At 38.2% G+C, this 27,712-nt stretch overlaps 1 protein-coding gene across 3 annotated transcripts in view; it reads left to right on the top strand.

Annotated features, from left to right (window-relative positions):
- Nucleotides 1-27,712, top strand: part of DCTN1-p150 (dynactin subunit 1) — a 684,595-nt gene that overhangs the window by 565,591 nt on the left and 91,292 nt on the right. For all 3 annotated transcript variants that reach the window (XM_067155601.2, XM_067155604.2, XM_067155600.2), the window contains one exon: nt 1,893-2,065. In XM_067155601.2, the coding sequence (XP_067011702.2) occupies nt 1,893-2,065 (173 nt within the window). The remainder of the gene's footprint in view (nt 1-1,892; nt 2,066-27,712) is intronic.

The following is a 27,712-nucleotide window of genomic DNA, read 5'->3' as shown; positions in this document are numbered from 1 at the left end:
TTTTCCTACCCGGATCTCTCACTCATCACTTTATTATCGTAGCAGGTAATCATTACCAGTTATTGAGGACATTCAAACCGGGCGAGTTGGCCGTGCGCGTAGAGGCGCGCGGCTGTGAGCTTGCATCCGGGAGATAGTAGGTTCGAATCCCACTATCGGCAGCCCTGAAGATGGTTTTCCGTGGTTTCCCATTTTCACACCAGGCAAATGCTGGGGCTGTACCTTAATTAAGGCCACGGCCGCTTCCTTCCAACTCCTAGGCCTTTCCTATCCCATCGTCGCCATAAGACCTATCTGTGTCGGTGCGACGTAAAGCCCCTAGCAAAAAAAAAAAAAGAGGACATTCAAATGTGTCTGCCATCATTGCACAGAGAAGTAGCTGCAGCAGCTAGATATAAATTGAACAAAGTGATCTGTTCAAATCCTGATTTTGAATTCGTCAAGCTTATATAAGATGTATTGTGATGAAAATGCAAAAGACTTACAATTTGACCTCACTTTGTCCCAAAGTATGCACCTGTCACTTTTTGTGACATAGAAAGGAAATTTTCTGAGCTTAAGAAGGTGCTGACAGATAAACGGACAATTTGGACTTGTTGTACAGTGTTTCAAAAGGAACTTAATTTTGATAATGCCTATTTTCCAGTTTATTGTGCATGTTTTGCCATATGATAGTGCATGAATGCATGCATATATTGAGATTTGATAGTGCATGGAAATCTGGGCTCTAATTATTAAGCTGAAGATGCTTCTTAATAGGAAACAAAATGTGTCTTCCATGACAGTTGTATGCATTGTTCTCGACTCTAACAAGAGGCAAAGGCTCTACATACATCTAAATACACTGCAAGTGGCAGATTGTGGGGTCGAACCCGGAAGATGGTTTTCTATGATTTTTCATTTACACGCCTAAATTAAGGTCATGGTTGGATCCTTCCTACTCCCCTCATCACCATAAGATCTGTCTGTGTCAGTGCAACGTAAAACAAAATGTTACATACATGTAAATAATACTGGGTCTGTTTGGATGGGCCACATTTAAATAAGTCGCAAACATACACACGAAGCAGTCACATTGTGCTTATTTCCAGACAAATGCTGGGTTACTTGAGAACATTGTTTTACCCTACGGTTGGTGGAATAGTATTTTTAAATTCCTCAAAGTATTGTTGAAGACGCGATCTTGTACTCTTCTTCACTTTCGACATTGTTAAGGTGCACACATTTCCAGTGAATCAGTGTTTCAGCAGATACTGAAGGAAACATTTCTTCTATCGTAGAAATTCGGGCACGAGAGTGATACATGGACCGGAACAGCTAACCTTACTCTTTGGAGTGACAGTCCAACCAAGAATATCTTCTCACTCGCCAGGGCACAATTTAATCTGTGGTATTCCCCGTCACCTTATCTCTCTGTGATTAGCTATTGCTGACATAATATAAATGAAACCTGAGCTGGCTGACTAATAGGAGCAAATTAGAATCATGAAGGGAAACAACTTGTGCAGTGTGTAAAGGTGACGAAGCCAGAAATATGGTGTTAGATACACAAACAAAACTAATTGTAAAATGAGAATATCAGCATTTAAAATTTTATTCAGTAACAGATATTGCCGATTTATGTGCTTATTATGGATTTTCTTAAAATATGTATTTACATTTTTTTTACTTGTGAAAATGTGTTTTTATGTGAAGTAGGATTAGGTTTTTATACTTGGGCATCCATGATAGGAATAATAAACTTTGTAAATTGTGTTAAAACATATGTAGTTACTTAAAAATCCACTCCCTAATAATTCCAGATGCAACTTATTTTATGCTACTGTAAAACATTCTTATTACGAGATGAGAGGTAGACACACTATAAACTGGAGGTTGTGTTACATTTGCAGCGGCTGCGGCCCAGTCTCAGTCTCTGCCAGTGATGGGCGGTGTCAGGGACTCGCCGTTGTTGTTACAACAGATGACCGACCTACGCCACGCCATGTTCAAATTACAGGAAGAGAAGCGTAAGCTACAGTTTGCTTTGGCTCGGGACCGTCTTGGCAAGCTGAAGCCTTTGAAGGTTAGTATCTGGTACCTGATCTCCATCTGGATGTCATAAATTGGTGTAAAGGAGGAGACCTTGTATCTGAAAGCTTTGTTTATTGACAGAAGGCTCAAGTTTTGTCCCAATCTGTTCCAACAAATTTTTGTAATTGACTGTGGGAACAAAAGCACCTCTTTAGTATCTGTTTTGCTTCCAAACAAAACATGTCAGATATCCTGTGATTAGAGACCATGCTCAGTCTGGCTAGGCAGTTACAACTATACTGGGACAGTGTTTAGGATTAGCAAATGAATGTAGAAATAAGGAGGTTGGGTCTTGCTCTACTCTGACTTGTTCAAATAGAAGAAGATGTGGGCACGCTTCGCTAGTAGCTGTGATCCTTCTACTGACAGTCTTCCACTCGAAATTCAATGCTCATGTTCTGCCCGGTAGGAAGTCTGAAAATAGGTACTGAGTGAAGTAGTGTATTAACCTGTTGGGTGGGACAGTGCCCACAGTTCACACATCTAATTAGGTTAGCCGGGCTGAGGGAGGTTCGATCCTCGCTCAGTCTGGTGCTCAAATTTGCCAGTCTCCAGTCAGTACGGCTAACCAAAAACTATCAAAGTAGTTAGTGGCACGTAAAAATTCAAATAACATTTAAAAAACATGATGTACTTTGATTATTTCCATCCTACCAATGTGCCCAGCCTCCTTGTCAAGCACCAGTACATGTTCCTCAAAGCCATTTCTTTTCAGTTTTGACTCACTTTACTACTGTTAGTCTAACATAGGATAACACAATATACCTGAAAAAAGAAACATCATCATCAGTAGAATGACACTCGGAAATGTTTAAACATTTATGTTTAAATTAAATCCTTAAATACACTCCAGATGTTTTGGCAGATTATCATTTACCAATGAAATTCATAATTTATTCCATCAATCATTAGCTTAAATTTATTCCCTAATCATCATGATGAAAGTGTGTAATGGACTAGTATAACTTTGAAACAATTCTCTAAACCTATGGGTAAATAGTGAAAATATTGAGCTTGATTAGTAGGTGTTGTTGTTATTATTATTATTATTATTATTATTATTATTATTATTATTATTATTATCTACGTAGTTATGTATGACACGTAATCAGTATGGCTTTATTTGGTACAAATCATGGTTGTTATCATTTATTATTTGCGTGTTGTATGATCTGTCTTGTGTACAGAACATGAGGTTATGTCACGATACGTCTGCTGTATGTATATTAATACAACTCTATTTCATGTAAGAACACGTAATTAATAGTATATAATTTATTCTTCTTCCTCATCCATTCCCTTTTCCAGATTCTCTCTGGGTAGGGCAGTGCACCACCACTCCTCTTCTAGTACTTTATTGCTATCGACTCCTCTATTTGCATTACAGTCCACAACAGAGCTCCTCCATCTCATTCTAGGCCTCTTTCCAGTCTCTGTATCTGTACCCCCTTAAATACGGTTACAAGTAATAGTTATAGTAATGATGATGATGATAATAATATTTGTTACCACTTTGCAAACACAGCATTACACAGAAATACATTTTGACGCAAGGAGGAATGATAATAAGTTGCACGAAAATAAAATCATAACAAACAGGTTAACAAACATGACGACTAAGAAAGGATAGTGTGGAAGGTGGCTGGGAACCATATCCAGGCGGTGGAAGGTATTGGCATTGCTGAAGAAGCAAAGTCAGTGATAATTCAAAATTAAAATACCTTTACTTAAAATTAAATTGAAATGAAAGCACAAATGATCCACAAAATTACACCTTTTAAAATCGGTAAAAAAGAAAATCAAACAATAATTACAATGATTACCCAGAAGGTTCAAATTCAGTGATTTTACTTAGTATAACTTGATCTCGGAAAATTTCACACATGGCGTAATGTTTAAATTACACAAAACAGTCAGAAGGAATAAAATTTAGGTAACAGGTCCTTAGAAGGTTATTCATAGAAAATACGGAAAATATATTTAAGATAATTACCCTAGTGCAGCACACTTTTAGCGGCCAGCCTCCTCAAAAACACTTCTGAGGTAGGTGCCTGTCCTAAAGGTGTATACATCTAGGATGATGCAGAACTAAGAGACAGCCCCAAGGGGAAATTAATAGTTTATAATTACATCGAAAGGCGTTGAACATAATTTACGAAAACAATAAATGGGAACTGTCTCTTTACAAATGTGGCGGGACTTACTGAAAATGCTAAGTCATTTTAATTAAATTTGGAAGCTGAAGGAAAATACGAGGTAAGCTCCGGTAAAATAAATTAAATGAAACACTACATTTGAAACTAAATACCTGAAAGGTGAAAAACAATTAAGTGCTTACCTGATGGCGGGGCCAAGAAGACCCGTACCCTTGAAGGCAACCGTTCCCTTCACTGGTCAAACAGAAAAGACGCCTTGGCAGAGCAAGGCTTTAGCGACAACGCTTCTCTCCGGAAATTAGGAAATCTTACAATGGCCAATGAGCGTCCGATCTTTTTCCTTCACCTACCAATCACATTTACTTTTATTTTCTCCAATAGGAGCACAAGAATTAGTGCTGACCAAGAACATTTGGGACGCCTCAAGAAATTACGAAACTGATGCAATATCTGGACATATCCATGCCAATCTGGCATGTGTACACAACAGGAACTGGTGTTTCCTAATACATCTTACTTTACATGATAAACAACCAATCTTAAAGCCATAATAAAATCAAACAATCCCAAAATACAAAAAGATCAAATGAATAAATACATTACATATACAATTCATCGCCGTCTTCCGAGTCCTAATAATCAAATCCAAGTAATCACTACAGTATCCATGAATGTTCTCTTTGGTATTCTCTCTCCTGTCATTCTCATCATGTGTCCAAACCATTTTAGCTTTGCTATATCAGTCTTTTCTTGAAGTTCACTCACTCCTACGCTTCTCCTTATTTCCTACTTTCGTATTCTATTTCATCTTGTCTTTCTCTGTATGCTCCTTAAGAACCTCATTTCAGCTGCTTGTATCTTACTTTGGTTCCACTTAGTTAACGCCCAGGCTGCTGGAGCATAGGTCAGTATAGGTTTATAATAGGACAAGTAAAAAACCTTCTTGCACTTCATTGGCACATCTTTGTTCAATACAGTGTCTCTCACACACTGGTAGAAACTTGCAGGTTGCTGTATTCTTAAATCAATTTCTCCATCCAAATTTCCATTTTGTCATGTCATGCTGCCCAAATATTTAAAAATTTTCACTAGTTCAAGAGGTTCATTTCCCATTTTTATCACTCCCCTGGATTTTCTGTTACCTCTTGTCATGCAGCTATCATCATTTCTATGGTGACCTCGTCAATTCCAGCTGCCTTTCCTCGTTTCATTCTTTTAGTGGCCCACTCAAACTCTGCCATGAACACCTTGTTTTCCTTATCTTACATCTGCACTAAATCTGATTCTTCTGTTTCTCCTTGTACCGAGGTATTTTGCACGTTTGCAGTACTAATCTTCATTCCAAAATTTCTTATCTCCTCATTCCATAAATCAACTTCTGTCTGTACTTCCTCTTCATTATCTCCCCAAACTACAATGTCATCTGCAAAGAGCATAGACTTTACTTGCTCGCCCATCATCTTTCTCCTTGACATTATGTAGAATTCTATCCATGATGATAATGAAAATTAAGGGAAACAGTACACTTCATTGTCTTAAGCCTGTCTCGACTTTGAACCATTCAGTTTGACCCACTTCGGTTCTAACACAGCTTTCGCAATTTTGATACAATGCTATTACCATGTGCATTGTTTCATTCCCAATCTGTGCCTCTGTCACTGTTTTCCATACCAAATTCCTTGGGACACTGTCACATGCCTTTTCAATATCTAGAAATGTTACTACCATGTACTTTCCACCTTTCCATCATGTGATGCAATGTAAATACAGTATCCATACCGGCTTACTTGTTTGTTATTTTTTGAAATCTGATACTACGTGAAAGTGTATGTTTAATTTCATTCTGTAAAAATATAGTACCGTATTTCTCCGAATCCAAGATGAACCCCACTTTTTCCTTCAAAAAATTTAAATCAGGCTCAAAAAGTACTTTGTAAAATTTTTTTTTTTTTTTTTTTTGAGGCTAGACAATTATTCTTTATTTTCGCGGGTTTAAGGACCATTAACTTAAAATTTGCATCATAATACCGAAGAGAACCCGTTGAAAATTTGCCGGCAATACCTATTCCACGCGTCTCTACAATACGACGATCCATCAGGAAATTATTCTTGCTGTCTATAAAACTGTTACTTTTACTCAGCGTCAGATATAACCGGCTACCGCTACACGCACTCTCGCTTGCCGGGTTCGGCCAAATTCAGCGGCTAGCGATGTATAGGCCTAATCGCGGACGTTGAAAGTCAACGAACGAGTTTATTGCGCCACGGTATGGCCATTCCAGCCTTGCGTTTTTCATGCAGATACCTCACAATTTCATCTTCGACTTTTTTAAAGCGTCCTTGTTGCGGACCACTAAACGCATTTTTTGTACAGTACGCATTTCTTTAGCTATCTTGGTCTTCACATTAACGCCAAATATTGGCTTTAGTTAAGCCTATGCCGTATTTTCTTGCAACTGCACAATTATTCTACATTTACGAGTGTTTAATAACCATTAACTTCCAGTAAAATTGGCATCATAATATCGACTAGAACCCGTTGAAAATTTGCCACCAATACCTTTTCCACGTATCTTTACAATACCACTATCCATCACGAAAATATTCCTGCTGTCTACAAAACTTAATTTTACTAAGCGTCAAGTACAATAGACGCGTTATAATTCTGCCACTGAGTAGCTATGGCCTTTCTAAGAATTCGAAGGCTCGCATGTTTTGATACCATTCTGCAGATTTGAGAAACGTTTTTGTAGAAGCTAATAGAATGCCATTACCTCTTCACTATTTCCTGAGAACCAGTGACGTTACACACAAGCACTGTACAACCGGTTGTCGTCGATAGCGATGTAGGCTATAGTAAAGAGCCGGTCGTTTATTGTCAACGAGTTTTGTGCGCGTGCGAAAAGAAGCAGCGCGGTTACCGCGGTAGTTGCCAGTGGTATCCATTAACTTACTGTTAGGCCGCGAATGCTAGACAACCCTTGAGTTTTCGCATGAGATTCTGAGAAAAAAAGTCTTGGATTCGGAGAAATACAGTATCACTCCAGAGGTTTCTGTGGCAAACACTTCAGTTTTCTTCTTCAAACGGCGTCACCTAACATAACCGTTTATGTATCATGAAAACATATTTGAATTTACTGTAAATAGCCTTTCCGAAATTTAACTAGACGCAAGAAGATATGAAATATCCTCTGAAATCTGTGATGTACTCTGCCATATCTTGAGATGTATCACATTCTTACTTAATTTCTGTATAGGCTATAACATTCAAATCTAGATATCATTTACTTCGGTCATTATTTTTAACGAATTAACAACGGCTATCGGCCACGTTATTTATGCATTTATTACGAAAACGTGTTATCCTCTTTCATTTCGAATTTTCTTTAGAGATTATGAATTTCATGTTTTTGGTCCGTATTGAACTGAGAATATTATATAAGTAATAATAATAACAACGTAAACGTTTCCACCTTTTCAATACTAAAATATATTCACAAAATTATAAATTACACGGTACTAGTTTCGACCCATCTGGGGGTCATCATCAGCCGTATTGGAGCAAAGATCACTTTTGGCGAAATCCTAAGAAAATGTTATTTTAAAGAATAACAAGTGAAATGAGATGTTATTATGGTAATAGTTAATAATACAAGGAATATACATACTAAGAGGTTTTTAACAAAGAATAAAGTATAAATGGGGTGTTGTAAAAATTATAATCATGGAAATCAGTAAGTTCTTGTATTGAAATTAGTATGTATATTCCTTGTATTATTAACTATTACCATAATAACATCTCATTTCACTTGTTATTCTTTAAAATAAGTACCGTGTAATTTATAATTTTGTGAATATATTTTAGTATTGAAAAGGTGGAAACGTTTACGTTGTTATTATTATTACTTATATATTATTCTCAGTTCAATAGGACCAAAAACATGAAATTCATAACCATTAATGATGTAGCTTACCAGGCAAAACAGAAAGCCTTTCAATATCTAGGCATAAAATTAAAGATAGCCAAATTACTCAAAGACATCGATTTCCTAAAGCAATGTATATCACTTAACTTGACACCTAATTTCTAAGAAGCAATAAAAAGAAACATCGGACTTCACCTCAAACCATCAAAACTCAAAACAAAACAAACAAAATATGGTTAAGAGACGAAATTAAATTCTTGTACAGGAAGAAATCTTTTTTGAATCAGAAATTATACGACACTCACCTCGCAGCGACTAAACTACTTTCAAACGCACAATGGACACTATTCTATCAAGAAGTAGAGTACAAATTATTCTACGAACTAGCCAAAAAACAGTCAAATTTGGAGAATAAACTCAACAGGCTAAAAAACTGCCAACTACATAACCAACAAACTAGAAACTCCAATAGTAACACGTTCGATCGTACGCAGTTTCATCCAGCTGTTGTAAATCTATCTAACACGCCCTTAAGTGAAAGTGAACACTTAACTTTATCCAAAGGACCGAAACACAACTGGCCAAACTTGAACAGCCTCAACATAGCCGCTACTATGATCACAGAATCAGAGCTAGCCATCAGCAAAATGCCGGAAGACACGCAAAATGAGGCTAGAACCGATGTTAAAAGGAAACTGACTGATATCCTCCCCAATTTAACCAACCCCGCATATAACCTCAATAATAGAGAAAAAATTGCTGAACAAAAGCGCATATACGCCCTCAAGAAGAAAATTAAAGACAACGAACTCATCGTAACCAAAGCTGACAAAGGAATGCAACAGTTATCATGGATAAAAAAGTATATATTGAAAAAACTTTTTCACAGACAGCTCATTTTCCATAATCAAAAAAGACCCCACCCAAAAAATTCAAAAACTACTTAAACAAACTCTTAAAAACACTTCATTTTTATTTACCGAACAGGAAAAATCCAAACTCATACATATGAACCCAGGACTCCCCACTGCTAAAGCTCTTCCCAAAATTCACAAAACCGGAATTCCCATCCGGCTAATTATCAACTATAGACCGAGCCCCTTATACAAAATATCACAATTCATCCAATGTTTCTTAAGAAAAAATTATCAATTCTTATCCAAAAAGTCTATTAAAAACACATCTGAGATAGTAGAAAAACTAAACAAGTTCAATTTGCAACCGGATCACTCCATCCACTCTTTCGATATTGTAAACAAGTACCCAAGCATACAAGTATCAAAATTAATTCCGATAATTATAAACAATTTAAACAAAAACAGCCACTTAAGCAAACTAGAGATACAAGACTTTATCACAATATTAAAACTTATCATCGACAATAACTTCTTCACTTTTGACAATGTCATATATCAACAAAATGGTTTGGCAGTGGGGTCACCGGCCTCAGGTATCTTAGCAGAAATATACCTGGACTTCCTCGAATACACCAAAATTGACAACGAATTCGAAAACATTCTCTTTTGGGCCAGATATGTCGACGATGTCTTTGTAATCATGAATGAGAAATCAATTAACACACCCACCACCCTCTTAATACTCAACAATATTGATCCTCGTATCAAATTCACACTAGAATCCGAATCAAATCAAAAAATCAACTTTCTAGGTTTAACCATCACTAGAAACTCAGATTCTTTCAGTTATAAAATTTTCAGAAAACCCACTCAGACAGCCTCCACCATTCGCCAAAATTCAGTGCACCCCCAGTCCCACAAACGAGCCACATACAACAGCCTAGTTCACCGAGCCTTCAGCATACCTATGTCCAATAAAGATCTAAAAAACGAACTCAACACAATCCGCGGAATCGCAAAATTCAACGGCTTCAGCAATCATTTTATAGAAAGGATAATCAATAAAAACAAACATCGCCCAAAAACTACCCTCAAAAAAGAAATAGCCAAACCTCTAACATTTTCCACCTTCACGTTCAACAATGATATCTACAAGTTAACCAACATCTTTAAGAAACAAGGCGTTAAAATAGCCTTCAAAACCAACAATAAGAACATGAACGTTTTATACAATACTTCACACATCAACAAGACCAGCAGTTTTTTAAAATCAGGAGTTTATAGGATCAAATGTACCACCTGTAAAAAAACCTACATCGGGCAAACCGGGAGAAACTTCATTATCAGATACCACGAGCACACTAACGCAATAAAATACAACAGGTTTTCAGCCATCGGCCAACACATGCAAGATTATAACCATAATTTCACCAATATTGAAAAAGACATGGACATCCTCGTATTAGCAAACAAGGGCCCTTTACTCAACATAATGGAAAATTACTACATACACCTAGACCAGTACTTTAATGCCAGTCACAATCTCAATGAAATCTCAGAGAAACCCAACATACTCTTCGATCTATTTATCACTTTCCTCAGAAACAATAATGCAGCCAACCTAAACTCAATCCTAAATTTAATCAAAGGTACTTTTCCAAGACAATTACACTTTCTCCCGCAGCCTTCAGCCCCATCTTAAGCCCTCTTCCTAAGCCATATATAATTTTATATATGTCATTTCAATACAAGAACTTACTGATTTCCATGATTATAATTTTTACAACACCCCATTTATACTTTATTCTTTGATAAAAACCTCTTAGTATGTATATTCCTTGTATTATTAACTATTACCATAATAACATCTCATTTCACTTGTTATTCTTTAAAATAACATTTTCTTAGGATTTCGCCAAAAGTGATCTTTGCTCCAATACGGCTGATGATGACCCCCAGATGGGTCGAAACTAGTACCGTGTAATTTATAATTTTGTGAATATATTTTAGTATTGAAAAGGTGGAAACGTTTAAGTTGTTATTATTATTACTTATATATTTTTCTTTAGAGAACAGCAGTCGACGGGTATTAGTAATCATTTCCAACATCGCTTTTGAACAATGAGAGAGCTCGCAAATGCACAAACTGATAAAACTACACCGTACCGAAGATGATCGATCGCATTTTGTTGCAAACGTTTCAGTTTTCTTATTCAAACGGCGTCACCTATCCAAACTTAACTGTACTATGCGTATGATGAAAACACACTTCAAGCGCCAGTAGAGAAATGATAACCTTCTCGCTATAAATTTTCATAATAGCCTTTCCGTAATTTAACCAGAAGCGAGAAAATATAAACCAACATCTGAAATCAATTAAGCACTCTGCTATATCTCAAGGTGTATCCCATTCTTACTTAATTACAGTATTTAGCCTCAAAATTAAGCGGTCGTTTAGTCAGCCCTAATTTTTAACGAGTTAACAACCGTTAACGGACACATTATTTACGCATTTATTACGAAAATATGTTCTCTTTCATTTCAAATTTTCTTTACGGAACAGCAGTTGACGGGTATTACTAATCGACTCCGACATCGCCTTCAAATGTTGACGAGAGAACTCGCTAGCACACATAGCGAGGAAACATTGCCGAAGGTAATCGAACGCATCCAATATCATCGCTGGGGTGCATAAATATCGGTAACAGAAAAAATCGCATGGGCTTAATCGCTCGTAATAACGGATGCGTCAGTGATAGGGCTCCCGCTGTAACCGAAGGATGATACACAGTTTAATATAGGAAATTTGAAGGGACAGAAAACAATCGTCGCTATAGCGGAGTTCTCGTTATATGCCGTACTCGTTATAGTGGACTTCTACTGTATTGGGTCAAATGTGGGCCTGCCTCTTCTGAATCCATACTGGGGTTCTGCCAATTTTCCCTCTACTCTGTCTCTTATTCGTGTAACTCGTACTTCAGCAGCTAGATAAACACAGTTAAAGGGAGGAAAGTAAATCATATTACAAGGTCCCTAAACACTATACACACTGTAATCATGTAATGAACTGTGGCAAAAACAGCAGAAGTAAATATAAGTGAGGGCAACTTGACGATAACAAACAAAGAACATGGGACGTAACTGGGAACCCACCAGGGGCATGGATATGTCTAGATTGCGGTTCGGAAAAATTAACAGTGATCTTTGATTTTCAAAATATTATTTACAAAATGGACTTTACAAAATAAATAAATTACGAACAGTTTCGGTCAATGTGGAAAATGCAGATACACCTTTCGTAAGATACAGATACATGTTCTTAGAGACACATAAGTTATATATTTTTTGACGAGAGCTTCCTACAAGTTACATATAATTAATCTCATTAATCTCTTCCTACAAGTTCAAAGAGTTAAGCAAGTACATCTCAGTACAAATCAACTTCCACAAATACAATATTGAAGGTAAGAGGAAGCACAAAATACTATTACGTGAAATCAAAGCCAGCTTTTCACATCTGATCCAAAGAGTGGTGATTAGGGCAAACTCCTGTGATACACCAACGGAAATTAAATGGAACTTAAAATGCACAGAAAGCAACAGCGCTTACCCCAAGGCTGCCCATGCTGGTACCGAGGAGACGTTCACGACGTCAAAAACTTCGGCAGGCCAAGACCAAGACAGCTCAGAGACTTAAGACCTCAGACCTCTCACGAAATGCTGCCTGGCCCATTTTAAAGGAGACCCTGGCCTTGGAGTAGCCAATCAGAACACAGGAGCTTGCCCGGATTGACCAATCACAACACTTACTTCAGTCGCAATGTTTAAATACTTTTTTTGAATACATACGATCGCGAATCTTCCCATTCCAGAATAGTCAGAACATACTTTCTAGAATACATCACTAACAAAGCTAACACACCCTGTTCAGAAATTCATGTCACAACTTTCTGGACAGTTCCAGTGAATATAGAAATGAAATCTACTAGTTATGTAACCGTACGAATGTTATCATCATCATTGGTTTGCCCTTCCAGCGAGCCAGGTAGGGTGTTTGAAAACGAGCGTCTTCCAAAGTTGCCTATTCAAAAACATTTTGTTGTCCATGATAGATTCCCAATTCCATCCTCTTCTCTCCACGTCTTCCCTCAGTTGGTCCACCCATCTTTTTCATGGTCTTCCAGCTGGTCTTCTACCTGTTATTCTCTTTTCCAAATAAGCACATGGTAACCTTGTGCTATTCATTTGTTTAACATGCCCAAACCATTAAGTCTAGATGACCTAAGTCTTTCCTCTATCGATTCATTTAGACCTAAGTTAGATCAAACCTCATTTTTCACGTGATCAAGCCATGTCTTTTTGAGGGCAGTTCTAAGAACTTTATTTCACAGGTTTGAATCCTACTACAATCCTTTGATGTTAGTGTGCAGATTTTGCAGAGAATATGTAAGGATGGGAATGAAATATGACCTGTACAGGGTCATTTTTGTTCTTTGTGGGAATATAGTTCGTAATATTAAAGTCATGAAAATCATGTAATTTTGTTGATTTATATGTAAAAACATAATATTATAATAATAATTTGTAGTAGGGAATTTTGTATATGTTTAACTTTAATTTGTGTATTTTGCTGGCAAGATGTAGTGTTTACAGTGCACTATGTCTTCTGGTATGGGCTATATCAAACTTGTTACTTTCATTGACCTGTCTCAGTCTCATCCTTGGCTTTGACAATATGAAAGTGACTGAGGTATGAGTGATGCTAGTAATACCATTGCTTATGCAGCCAGTCCCTGTTATGAATGGTGTGAAAATATCGCTCATAGGGTCGATTGGTGCATGCATTTCAGTGGGCTTGGCAGACTGATATGTAATAGCAACGGCTGGCTTGGTGAGGAAAGCAATGGAAAACTACCTCATTTCCCTAGTACGCCTCATCAGTGACGCCTAGGCTATTTATGACAGCTGTTGGCGGAACTGCAGAGGATCAAACCAGCCTTCGGGCTGATTACCCAACATACATACAAGTGTCTGCACATGGCATGGCGGTGTAGGTTGTTCAAGAATTGTCAACACGGAAAACAGTGGCTATATCGGGATAGATGGTTGAAGTCAGTTGAAAGTGTTGTAACAAAGTGGCTTGGAAACCCGGGGTACGGCAGTTGGTATAGGCTGAAAATTGGAGTATATCAATGTGAATGTACATGAGTGGACATTCTATGTCACATCAGACGCTCGATAGCCAATACGAGGGCTTTGTTTTAAGCGAGGTTGGGTTGACTGAGTGACGCGCGAAGATGTGCCCGTGAGAGCGTTGCTACCAGTAAACTTTTCAGAACGCTATAACCACGTGTAGCTAGCTTGTATAAGTATGTTCGCATGTGCGACAATTGATTCTGATTCTGATTCTCATTTGGACCAGTGCTCGGGAGCTACTTTGCGCAGTTTCCTATGCGATGTTCTATTGTTCTTGAGTATCTTTTACAGAGTGAGCATAGTATAATCACAGATGCTAACAAGTTTCCGGCTTTCCGGTGGCTGTTCTGCAAAACACGCTACTAAGTGTTTGTTACGCAAACTCTGCATAATAATCAGGCCTATACTATAATTCTTCTATAAGATAATGTACAGTGGATGTGGTGGTGCATACTGAATCTACATTATAATTATATGGCCTCGGGGACCATTTTGTAGAGCTTGAACAGCTCTACATTTCTTGGTAAAGGAAATCATCGCCCGAGTATGCAGCTTCTCAGTTGGAGAAACGTGAAGCGTCACGCTAACCTGTGCGGCAATTGGTCACACTTCCAAAATTACAATTATCTGCGACCTTGAGATCAGCTGGAAAGTGCACTCGCTGTATAAGTCGGTATGAGTGCAAAATTATGCAAAGTTTTTTAATGTAATGTGCGCATATAAAATGACTGAGGCTTTTATAACATTTTAACACTAAAAAAATGAAATTCCCAGTCTTATATTAGGACAAAAACAGTAATAGGCAATCCCAAAACCTCCCATGGCTTTATGTATGTAAGGTGTAAGGTTCTGGTCTCGATAACATAATCGTATATGATGATATCATAAATTTGTGTTACTTAAGAAGGAGCAGTTCCAATTCCTGCCCGAAAGCCCAGTGACTATACAGTGGTCTGAAGGAAATGCCGTAAACCTGTTTGGCGGTACACTCGAAGAAAAATAAACATCTTACTCTGGACATAATGTAGACGTTTTGCAAGTACGAACATTTGACGAAACTCGTTCCGTCTTCAAATAGAGCTGTCGAAATGCGCTCTGTCTCCTTCCAATTGTCGTAGGCACTGTCTGCTTTATGATTTCCGAGGATTCTCTAAACAATACTTCCCGAATGTGATGCTAAGATGATCCCTTATGCAAGTTCACCGCCGATCGCTTTTCCAGTACAGTACTTCTTCAAATTACCGCAGACGGGACGTCAACACTAAGATCCGTAAGTATGCCGTAGCCATCGTTTTGTAAGATACAGTTTCTTGAAAAACACTTGATCGAGGATTTAGCATTGATGGGACTGAAATTTCTGGACCGTTGATCCGGGAAATAGTTTCTTCGAAGAATGGATAATGCAGGATTTTTACAATGTGATTTAATTAGGATGCTCGTGGGACCATGTAATTTGAACGAATAATGCGGGAAAACGTAGTTTCCGGGTATGTATAATGGAGGTTCTACTGTATATCTTTTACCCTGTCATTCCACCAGGGCGTTTCTTGATCTTTCATCCTGCCTGATATTCTTCCGCAAGTCTTTTCTGCAGACTTGACCATGACTGTTTTACAGTATGCCCATTCTTCTTTGACCCTTCCGATTTCTTCCTTAGGTATACTTGTTTTAATGTGTGTCTGGAACTCTTCATTTATTTCCTTCTCCTGCAATTTCCACTCTCTTAGCTTTCTCTGCCTAATCCCAGTCATCTTTTGTATCTTTCCCATATTTAACTTGGCTATTACAACTCTGCGATCTCCTTCGAAAGATTCACTTGGGAGAGCTGTTACATCTACCAACATTTTCCTGTTACCTTTCTCAACCAAAATGTAATCTATCTGAGTTTTGATTTTGTTATCCCAACTATATCTTGCTATCTTCTGTTTTTCTTTCAAAACCATGTGTTACCAATGATCAGTCATTTCTTCTACAAAAATCTACCAAAATATCTCCAGCCTTTTCCCATATCCAAATGGACCTATAATCTCCTCATCTCCTTTTCTTTCCTGACCTACTCGGGCATTCATGTCTCCTATGATCACGACTTGTTTGTCCTGTATATGGCCTTCCAGATATTCAAGGTATTCCTCTAGATTCGTATCTGTATTTCCTGTTTGTGAAGCATACCCTTGAATTATATCTGTAACACCAGTTTCAAGTCTCAATCTGACCTTAATCAACCTCTCATTTATGTTTCCCACCAATTCTAGGTATTCCTTCAGGTCTTTTCTAATTATGAGACCTACACCAGTTTTGGTTTCTCTTCCTCCACTATAGTATAAGGTGTATCCTTTCTTTAGTTTCCTCTCACCTTTTCCTTTCCATTTGGTCTCACTGATTCCCAGCAATGCTATATCTTTGTCAACCATAAAATCTACGATTTCTTCCACTTTCCCTGTTAGTGTCACTACATTGATGGTCACTATCTTGATGTATTTGGTTGCTGGTCGCCCATTTCTTAAATTTCTGCCAGCATCACAAGAATTGCATGTCACTTGTGGGGAACGCCCTAGCATTTTGCACATCTCTTGTGGGGAACGCCCTAGCATTTTCCGAGGCTTCAGTACACTTATCATCATATAGGCTTTTATTACGATGGATTCACCACTCCCAAAGGCATTTTAGAGCGACTGCAAGCCGAATGTAAGCGGCTCCTAACATGGAGAAACAGACGCCTGTTGTAGCTGCTCCTCTGGAGTACAGACGCTACAGCTGATATGGGGTTTCAGTGGCATTTCCTCCACTGAGGGCCCATTTCCCTTCTATGTGGACTCCTCCGCCCTTAGCCATTGGTCCTTATAGTGGGTCAGGCTATTTACTGCCGCCCAACACTCGGCGTGGAGACACTAGCTGAATGGTTTACTCCATTACCGTAGCAGATTAACTGGCCAGACCTGATACAATTTATTTTTACCTGTAAATTATGATGTATAAATCCGATGTCATGTTGTGCAACACAGGGTAATAGTCTAGAACAACACACCTTTTTAATACTATAATCTATCAGCTTTGCGGTCCGTATTGATAGTTTCAGCACACAAGTATGAAGGATGAGAGTTTTCCACCTATTTAAACAGGTCGAAACCAGTATTGTCTTTTAATGTAAAAAATTTTAGACACTTTGTAAAATAAAGTATTGATTAGGTGGAAAACTCTCATCCTTCGTACTTGTGTACAGCTTTGTCACTCGAGTTTTACAGAATGTTCTATTCACTTGTACATAGGTTATTGGTTGTTAGTGAGAGTTAAATATGTGAACTCATGTTGTGGTGATTATGTTGTGTTGTCGACTGTTCCGTAGTTGGTTGACATGCTAATGTGGCAGTCAATTATTTGAGTTCATTTGATGTGTATATAATTTGTAATTAAAACTATGTACACCGATAATCATCATTATTTTCATTTCCCCTTGTTCAGCTCCTTCCACCACTCCTCTTCACTAATTGTATTCTTTTCTTATACTGTTGTTGACAGAGTCCATCCATCTTGCCCTCTTTCCTTCTATCTTAGCTTCCAACACTTCCTCCCCTCCTCCATCCTCATAACATGTCCAAACCATCTCAATTTACTCTTCTCCATCCTATCACTCAGTTTTTCTACTCAGTCTCCTTGTCTTCCCTACCGTACTCCTCAGGAACTGGCCTGAATTTTACTCCCATCCCTTGCTGTCAAAGTCCAAGTCTCTGATACGTACGTGAAGTACATAGGAACTAATCTGCTCCACGCCAGATTCCTTACATTCTGCTGATCTCCTTATCCAACCTTGCATTATTTCACTCCCTTAATATTTGAAGTATTCAACAACCTGATACTAACAACTCCTCTTGTCATCACCACTGTTTTGCTCTTCTCCACACTGATTTTTGTACCAAAGCCTCTAGTTGGATTTGCACTTCTGTATTTTTGATTCCCCAGATTACTATGTCATCTGCAATCAACAATATTTTCATGTCCCCTCCATATCTTGCCTTTGTTTCCTTTAGAATTTCATCCATAACCATTATAAGCATTAGTGGAGACAAAACACTTCCCTGTCTTAGTCCAGTTTGGTTTCCAAACCAATCTGTTCTCTCCACTTAAGTGTGGACTCAACTGGAACAATTTTTACACATTGCTTTCACTAGTTTCCTTCTTTGCCTTCTGCATCCATTTCTTTCCAGGCTGTCCCACACCTTTTCTCTATTAACACTATCATATGTCTTCTCTAGGTCAAGGAATACCATCACCAGATGATCTTTTCCATCAGTAATCTCATGGTAGATATAGGGTCTATCATTGACCTGCCCTGTCAAAATCCATACTGTTCTGAATCTCTTTCTGTCCTTCCTCTCATCCTCCTTTCACTTGTTCTCTCCAATATTTTGGCTATTTGTGACAAAATTCCTTGATAATTGTCACATACCTTCCTGTCACCTTTCTTAACCTTTTCACTGCCATGTTTTCTTGACCAAGCGAGTCCTCCTGGCCAAGTTGTTTTTTTCTTTCAAGGAATAAGCACTTTCACAACTAATTTTTAACTATACTATTACTGCAATATAATTCAAAAGTGGCTTGAAATACATTGAATACAGGCTTAAAATACACTCAAGAATCATTAGTATACATTGAATAGTCTCTAGAAGTGTCGGAGTTCATGAAAATTCTTGACATAATTCGTGCAAAAATCGGAGTGTGAAGGAGACTATTTGTAGACCACTATTGTTGTACTGTAAGCTTTTTTACCCTAGTCTTGAGCATTGTCAAGGCAAAAAGCACATAAAGCTCTTTCACTGTAGGATCAACCCACGACTGTAGCCTTGATTTAGATGAAAGGGGGTATTTTTCAATCACCTGTTTGTAGTAACTGACGGAAGATTCAACTATAACCTGCACTGTTGATTAGAAAGCACAAGAAAAAGTCAATCTACTATGAATTATCATGAAGATTTCTGTTGGTGATTCCAGAATCTGGTGTCATCAAAATCGTGAACAACTGGGAAAAATGTACCTGATAACCATGAAAATGCAGATGCTTGCTTCTTAGGCCTAATGTGTGATGCCTTCGCCCTCATTTAAAGTTAAAAACTTAATGATTGTTCCGTATTGAACAGAGAAATATACAATATTAAATAGAAGGAAGGATCCACCTTTCAATACACCGTTGTTAAGTTGAATCAAATAGCGGTTACAACCTGTTCATTTGGGACCGGATTCAACACATTTGAAGTGTCATCATCAACCAGTTAGCAAAGCAGTGCAAAAATTAAGTCATAAACGTCTAAAAACAACTAACACAGTGATCACAGGCAAAAAATTAACACTATTTAGTGCCGAAGCAATTAAACAGAACACCATTATTTCGTGCCGAAACAGGTCTAGTACAATCCTGTTATGCCGCATTCACATATGAAGACGTAAGATGATGATGTATTTGAGATCGATAACGAGTTAAAGGACTTGTTTAATACACAAACTTGAAGGATAACTCGTTATGAAATTGAACTTGTGATATGCAGTTATGTATAGTTGTTGCTAGGCAGGTCTTGTAGGCATTTGTTTCTCCAGCCGAAGAGTAAAAGGTGACGTAATTGAAGTCTTAGGAAAACAGTGTAGGACTTAATTTCGACAATTCGAAGCTGACATATAAATTTTAAAAATAACTTAAATCATTAAAAAGAATAAAACCAAATAAAAGTATATAAAGAATAGGAAGAATTTTTTTTAAAAATTACAATGCGAGGCTCAGTTCGAAACAGCTTGCTGTGGTGATTGATAAATGAATGGGAGATGATAAATAGAGTAAAGGCTGTGGAATAATGAGGGTGGGAGGGAAAGGAAAAAATGGGGGAGATCATGGGAGTGTTGCGGAAGGGGGAAGTGGCATGAGAGGGTAGTGTGTAAATTGTGAAAGATTGAACGCTTGCTTGTTGACTTCAGGTTATTTAAAATGGAATTAAGAAAATTGAAAAAGGCATTGGGCTTCTCAGAAATATCATTCAGGTTAAGATTTGGATTGAAAAACTGGTCGAGGTGTATAAAACAGTTTTCAGTGATGTCAAGGAGAGGGCCTTTATTTAGTGTGCTGAGAATTTCAATATCCTGGTCTATTGTAGTGAAAATATGTTTTGTGTCGTGTATATGTTGCCCCACTGCCAAAAATCTGTTGTACTTTATTGCATTAACGTGTTCAAAGTACCTAATTTTGAAGTTATGACCAGTTTGACCTATGTAAGTTGTTGCACTTAAAACGGTATACACCTGATTTAGAAAAGACACTTGTTTTATTTAAGGAGTTGGAGTTTAGTAATAATTCAAGGTTTCTATTATTAGTTCGAAAAGAAATCACGGTATTGTGGTTTTTGATGATGATGATGATGATGCTTGTTGTTTTAAGGGGCCTAACATCGAAGGTCATCGGCCCCTAATGATACGAAATGAAAGAACAAAAATTGCAAAGGCATCCTCTGACCAAAATAAAAATAAAATATGGCATGAAGAATGAATGGATGGACAGGAACTCAACAAAACACAAAACAAACAAACAAAAACCAGTGGATCGGACTCAATGCAGATCGAGAATAACATTATTACCGACCAAGGAACCACTTATAAAGCACAATGATGCTTGGTGTCTAAAGGGGGTGCAAATCCACGTCTAAGGCCCCACAGAATGGTACATGTCGCAAGTAAAATAGAACCATGGTATGTGTCATGTTGGGGTATTAATCAGAAGAAGCGAAGACTCACGGTGTTCCACAAAAGATGGTACTACTCACAAGTATTGCAATACGTACAAGTAACGCAGACCTATGGTGTGTCTCACACAATGGCCCAACTCAGAGTCAACGCAAACCGAGAAGGTTCCCCACCAAGGTGTACTAAACACGGGCGCCGGTATTCCCGTGGTGTTCCTCACATAGTGGGTACTAATCGCAGGCTTCGCAGACCCACAGTGCTGCTCATATAGTGGTACAACTCACAGGCTACGCCCAGACCCGCGGTGTTGCACACATGGGTAAGACGCACGGGTACTGGAATCCACCAGGCCAGGCTTTAACTGCTACTAATCACAAACCTATTTCGTACCGAATTTAGTGGTACTACTCGCAAGTACAGGCAACCTATGGTGTTCCCCGCGTGATGGTAGGATTCAAAATTAGTTTCATGGTTCTAATTCAGTCAGCCCTTGGTCGCCCCTTTTAGTCGCCTCTTACGACAGGCAGGGGATACCGCGGGTGTATTCTACATGTGCGTCCCCCACCCGCAGGGGGTAGTGTGTTTGGTCCGCGAGAGGTATTTTATTTCCCTCAAGTCCGCCAGCAAGCTGGTTAGAACCCCCCTATCCGCCACCTGGGACGCGCCACGTGGGAGTATCACCTCTCCCTGCTACTGTACTGCTACTGTAGGCATTTATATTGAATGTGAATGTGGAGTAAGCAGCTGGTTTAGGATTATCTTTTATGAGTGTTCTGTTAGGACGGTGTTTAAATTTGTTAATAATTTGTTCAATCTATTATAACCATTAAATTTGGCAATGGAGCGGATGATATTTAGTTCTTTATTTAAGTTATCCTCGCAGGATTCATCACTAGCATTTTCACTTACACTTTTTTGGTGTTCAATATCACCCGTAATATACTATCTTCTTGTTCAAAACATCCTCTCCAAAATTACTATTTATCAGATAGCGTTCAATTACATCATCTACAAGAGATGACTGAGTACTGCGAGATGCTATGATGGATGAGCGAAGACGAATAACATGAGATCGCTTCCAAAACGGTTATAAAGAAGTGAGATATCTGCAAGAGCAAACTTCCTTGAAAATTTCCTGGGAAATGACACTATATCTCGTACATATACGGGATCAACAAAGTAGGCACTGAAACAAAACGTATATATACGGGTTTGGCAGTGATTGGGTTAAGTACTGGTATTATTACACCTTTACACCAATCATCAGGTACTTGCTATGCCGTAGCAGCCTATATAACCAATGTAGACCAATAGGTCCTGCTGCCTTCATTATTTCCACACATATTTCGTCCATCCCTGTTGCTTTTCCTGTTTTAATTTGTTTACCAGCCATTTTCATTTTCACATACCTCATTGCATTATCACTCTCCATTTCTGGATCATCCTCATTTACCACTGCACTGTCTTCTGCATCATTTCTAACATTCAAGAATTTATCAAAATAATCTTTCCACCTACTGTATTCTTTATCTGCTCTGGGTCTGTTATTACATTTCCACTCTGTTCCTTCACTTGTTTTGTGTAGATTTGTCATTTCTCTTTATTATTTTTTTCAATCTGTACAACATCCTTTTTCCACCATTTACATCCTTTTCCAATTCTTGGGTGAATATCTTGCAACATTTTTTTCTTTTCCTGATTTACCACTTTTTTACACTTTTAATTTCCTGGTACTTAATCTTACTTTTTCCCTAACTCTATTCCATTCTTGCTATGCTTTCTTCTTTTGTTTAACAACCTCCTTCACCTTTTTATTCCACCACGGTGTCTTCTTTTCCTTCACTCTTGCTAAAATTCTGCAACAAATCTCATCTGCACAGCTTACAAATGTGTTTTTAAACTTTGTCCATTCTTCTTCTCCACTCTATTTCTGATATCGGGATGTGCTGTTTTAATTCCTCCTGAAATTTCTCCTGAGTTTCTTTATCTTTTAATTTCCATACTTTTATTTTCGTCTGTCTTATTTCTCTCACAGTTTTACCTATTTTCAATTTTGCTACCACTACTCTGTGGTGTCCATCAAACACCTCACCTGGTAGTGCTGTCACATCCATTAACAGTTTACGATTTATTTTCTCAACCAAAAAATAACTGGTATTTGTTTTCCTTCTTTCACCCCAGCCATATCTGGTGATCTTTCTGCTATTCTTCTTTCTAAACCAAGTGTTACCCCAATCATTCCATTCCTCTCACAAAAATCGATCAACTTACCTCCCTCGCTGTTTTTTCCTCCATATCCAAATGTATGAATCAAAACCCATGCATTGAGGTCTCCCCTGACTATCACTTCCACCTCGGTGATTACTTCCTCGACTGTCTTCAAGAATTCCTCTATATTTTCACTTTCACTCCTTCTTCCGTCCTCAGTTGTACTGTGATTATTGTATCACTAACGTAGTCTAGCCTAATAGATTAGTAAAATTAAAAATCCACCTTTTCAATACTAATATTAAACCAAATAAGTTGAACTAGTTTCGACGTAGTGAGCATCATCTTCAGCCAAATATGAGAACAGGCAATCGTAAATATACATATCATCATTAAATCAATGCACATATAAACACTCTTAATATGGGACTTATGATGCCCCTAAAAGTATCTGGAGAATAAAACTTCAAATAATCACAATTTCAAAATCTTGAAGTCAGGATTAGAACGACACTTAACACAGTATAATCCTTTTCACTCAAGTTAGAACTTTGAAAGTATTGAGTTTGACTTACAACTGTAAGATTCTCAAATAAATAAAAAGTCTTGTCATAAATGAAATGTTATACATATAGGCCCGGTTTCTTCAACTCTGAGTTAAATTTTACTTAACGAATGTTAAATAACAATTGTTATTAATTTAACACTTCGTTTAAAAGTACCATGTTTCACAAACACATTTCCAACATTTGTCATGAAACAATTGTTAAAGACAAATGAACACATTTCCGTAAGATTTCTGAATGCATTTGCCAGTGAGCGTCTTTTATAGCACTCTTAGTGGTGTGTTGAAATAGCATTTTGTCACACAAACACATGGTTGACATTATTATAGGTTATGGTTAGCGGAGACTGCTAAAACTTAAACATGTCAAGTAAGAGGCAACAAAAGCGTTATGACAAATGTTGTTATAGTTGTTATAGTTTTAATTTAAAATTGTTCGAGTGTGCTTAAAAAATGAAATACCGGACTGTTATATCACAACATTCGATATAGCCTATTCTTATAGGAGTGCAATCTAAGGCTCCTACATCACCGGGAAAATGTGATAATTGATATGTTTTGAATGATTTTTGGGCATTCTTTTATTGCAGGGAAAATAATGTAATGCCTTGTTAATGCTGCAATGGCAGCAGAAATTCTTTGCAGGACTCTACACACTCTTTTCTTGCACTTGTGAACATAGTCGCCTTCAATTACATGAAAAGTGTCTCAAGCATAATATCTAACAGGTAGAGGCCAGACCATGCGGTCAACTGATTTCACCGAGCTTCAATGTACCTATAGGGAGACACTCAACAGTAACACTCGTATAAGGGTTTAAGTCAATAAGCTTTCGTTTATAAAAAAATATGAGGTCAGACGTCATTACAGAGAATCTTCTTCGGACAAAGTGGAGGTGATAGAACACTAAAAGGCGAACAAATTTTACTTAAACATGTCAGGTCCGCAACCTAATAACTTCTGAAAAATTGATGAATCCCCGATTCCAATGCAAGGCATATATACGTGGGAGTTGGATCACAGTCAAACGTAGTGGTGGCATAGCGGTCACCGTACTTGTCTGCGAATCTTGTAGACGTGAGTTCGAGTCTCATCGCAGCTATAATTGTTGTACAAAATAAATTAATACTTGAGGGAACGTTATTTAAAAATTGGAACAAAAATGTTATGCAAATTGCAGTGCACTTTATTTACATACATACCTACATACATACATTATCATTATAGACTGTTATGCCTTTCAGCGTTACTTACTAAACGTCGCCACAATCCTCGATTGGCAACTAGTGTTGTGGCCTCATTTAGTTCTATACCTCTTATCTTTAAATCGTTAGAAACCGAGTCTAACCATCGTCGTCTTGGTCTACCTCTACTTCTCTTACCCTCCATAGCAGAGTCCATTATTCTCCTAGGTAACCTATCCTCCTCCATTCGCCTCACATGACCCCACCACCGAAGCTGGTTTATGTGTACAGCTTCATCCATCGAGTTCATCCCTAAATTAGCCTTTATCTCCTCATTCCGAGTACCATCCTGCCATTCTTCCCACCTGTTTGTACCAGCAATCATTCTTGCTACTTTCATGTCTGTTACTTCTAACTTATGAATAAGATATCCTGAGACCACCCAGCTTTCACTCCCGTAAAGCAAAGTTGGTCTGAAAACAGACCGATGTAAAGATAGTTTTGTCTGGGACCTGACTTCCTTCTTACAGAATACTGTTGATCGTAACTGCGAGCTCACTGCATTAGTTTTACAACACCTTGATTCAATCTCATTTACTATATTACCATCCTGGGAGAACACACAACCTAAATACTTGAAATTATCGACCTGTTCTAGCTTTGTATCACCAATCTGACATTCAATTCTGTTGAATTTCTTACCTACTGACATCACTTTAGTCTTCGAGAGGCTAATTTTCATACCATACCCATTGCACCTATTTTCAAGTTCCAAGATATTACACTGCAGGCTTTCGGCACAATCTGCCATTATGACCAAGTCGTCAGCATAGGCCAGACTGCTTATTACATTTCCACCTAACTGAATCCCTCCCTGCCATTTTATACTTTTCAGCAGATGGTCCATGTAAACTACGAACAGCAAAGGTGAAATATTACGGCCTTGTCTAACCCCTGTAAGTACCCTGAACCAAGAACTCATTCTACCATCAATTCTCACTGAAGCCCAATTGTCAGCATAAATACCTTTGATTGATTTTAATAATCTACCTTTAATTCCATAGTCCCCCAGTATGGCGAACATCTTTTCCCTCGGTACCCTGTCATATGCATTCTCTAGGTCTACGAAACATAAACACAACTGCCTATTCCTCTCGTAGCATTTCTCATTTACCTGGCGCATACCTGAAAATCTGATCCTGACAGCCCCTCTGTGGTCTGAAACCACACTGGGTTTCATCCAACTTCCTCTCAACGACTGATCGCACCCTCCCTTCCAAGATGCCAGTGAATACTTTGCCTGGTATACTAATCAATGAGATACCTCGATAGTTGTTGCAATCCTTCCTGTTCCCTTGCTTATAGATAGGTGCAATTACTGTTTTTGTCCAATCTGAAGGTACCTTACCAACACTCCATGCTAATTTTACTACTCTATGAAGCCATTTCATCCCTGCCTTCCCACTATACTTCACCATTTCAGGTCTAATTTCATCTATTCCTGCTGCTTTATGACAATGGAGTTTGTTTACCACCCTTTCCATTTCCTCAAGCATAATTTCACCAACATCATTTTCCTCCTCCCCATGAGCTTTGGCTGTTCGTAACACCACAAGGATGATTTCCTTTTACATTGAGAAGATGTTCAAAATATTCCCTCCACCTCTCCAGTGATTCCCTGGGATCTATGATGAGTTCACCTGAATTACTCAAAACACTGTTCATTTCCTTTTTCCCTCCCTTCCTAAGATTCTTTATTACTGTCCAGAAAGGTTTCCCTGCTGCTTGACCTAGCCTTTCCAGGTTGTTACCAAAATCTTCCCATGATTTCTTTTTGGATTCAACAACTATTTGTTTCGCTCTGTTTCTTTCATCTATGTACAAATCCCTGTCTGCCTCCGCCCTTGTTTGGAGCCATTTCTGATAAGCCTTCTTTTTACGTTTACAAGCTGCTCTCACTTCATCATTCAACCAAGATGTTCGCCTTTTTCCATCTTTACACACAGTTGTTCCTAGGCATTCCCTTGCTGTTTCTACTACAGCATCCCTGTATGCCACCCATTCACTTTCTATATCCTGAACCTGCTTACTGTCTACTGTTTGAAACTTCTCACTAATCATATCCATGTACTTCTGTCTAATTTCCTTGTCCTGGAGATTTTCTACCCTTGTTCGTTTGCAGACAGATTTCACTTTCTCTACTCTAGGCCTAGAGATACTTAGTTCACTACAGATCAGATAGTGGTCTGTATCATCGAAAAATCCACGGAAAACTCGTACATTCCTAACAGATTTCCTAAATTCAAAGTCTGTTAAGAAATAGTCTATTATGGATCTGGTATTCCTAGCCTCCCAGGTGTAGCAGTGAATAGCCTTATGCTTGAAGAATGTATTCGTAACACCTAAACCCATACTAGCACAGAAGTCCAGCAAACGTTTCTCATTCCCATTAGCTTCCATATCTTCCCCACATTTATCAATCACCCTTTCGTATCCTTCAGTTCTATTTCAATCAAATCGCCCATCCTGACCACGATGTCACTCAATGCTTCATAAAACTTGTCAACTTCATCGTCATCTGCACCCTCACGTGGTGAATACACGGACACAATTCTAGTCCTAATTCCTCCAACTGACAAATCTACCCACATCATTCGCTCATTTACGTGCCTAACAGAAACTATGTTGCATGCAGTGGTATTCCTGATAAAGAGCCCTACCCCAGACTCTGCCCTTCCCTTTCTAACTCCCGTCAAGTATACTTTATAATCTCCTATCTCTTCCTCATTATCTCCCCTTACCCGAATATCACTTACTCCTAGCACATCCA

The sequence above is a fragment of the Anabrus simplex genome, chromosome 11 (genome assembly GCF_040414725.1).
Source record: "Anabrus simplex isolate iqAnaSimp1 chromosome 11, ASM4041472v1, whole genome shotgun sequence".
NCBI classification, from domain to species: Eukaryota; Metazoa; Arthropoda; class Insecta; order Orthoptera; family Tettigoniidae; genus Anabrus; species Anabrus simplex.
Note: the sequence above shows the minus strand (reverse complement) of the source record. Positions and strands in the feature narration are given on the sequence as shown.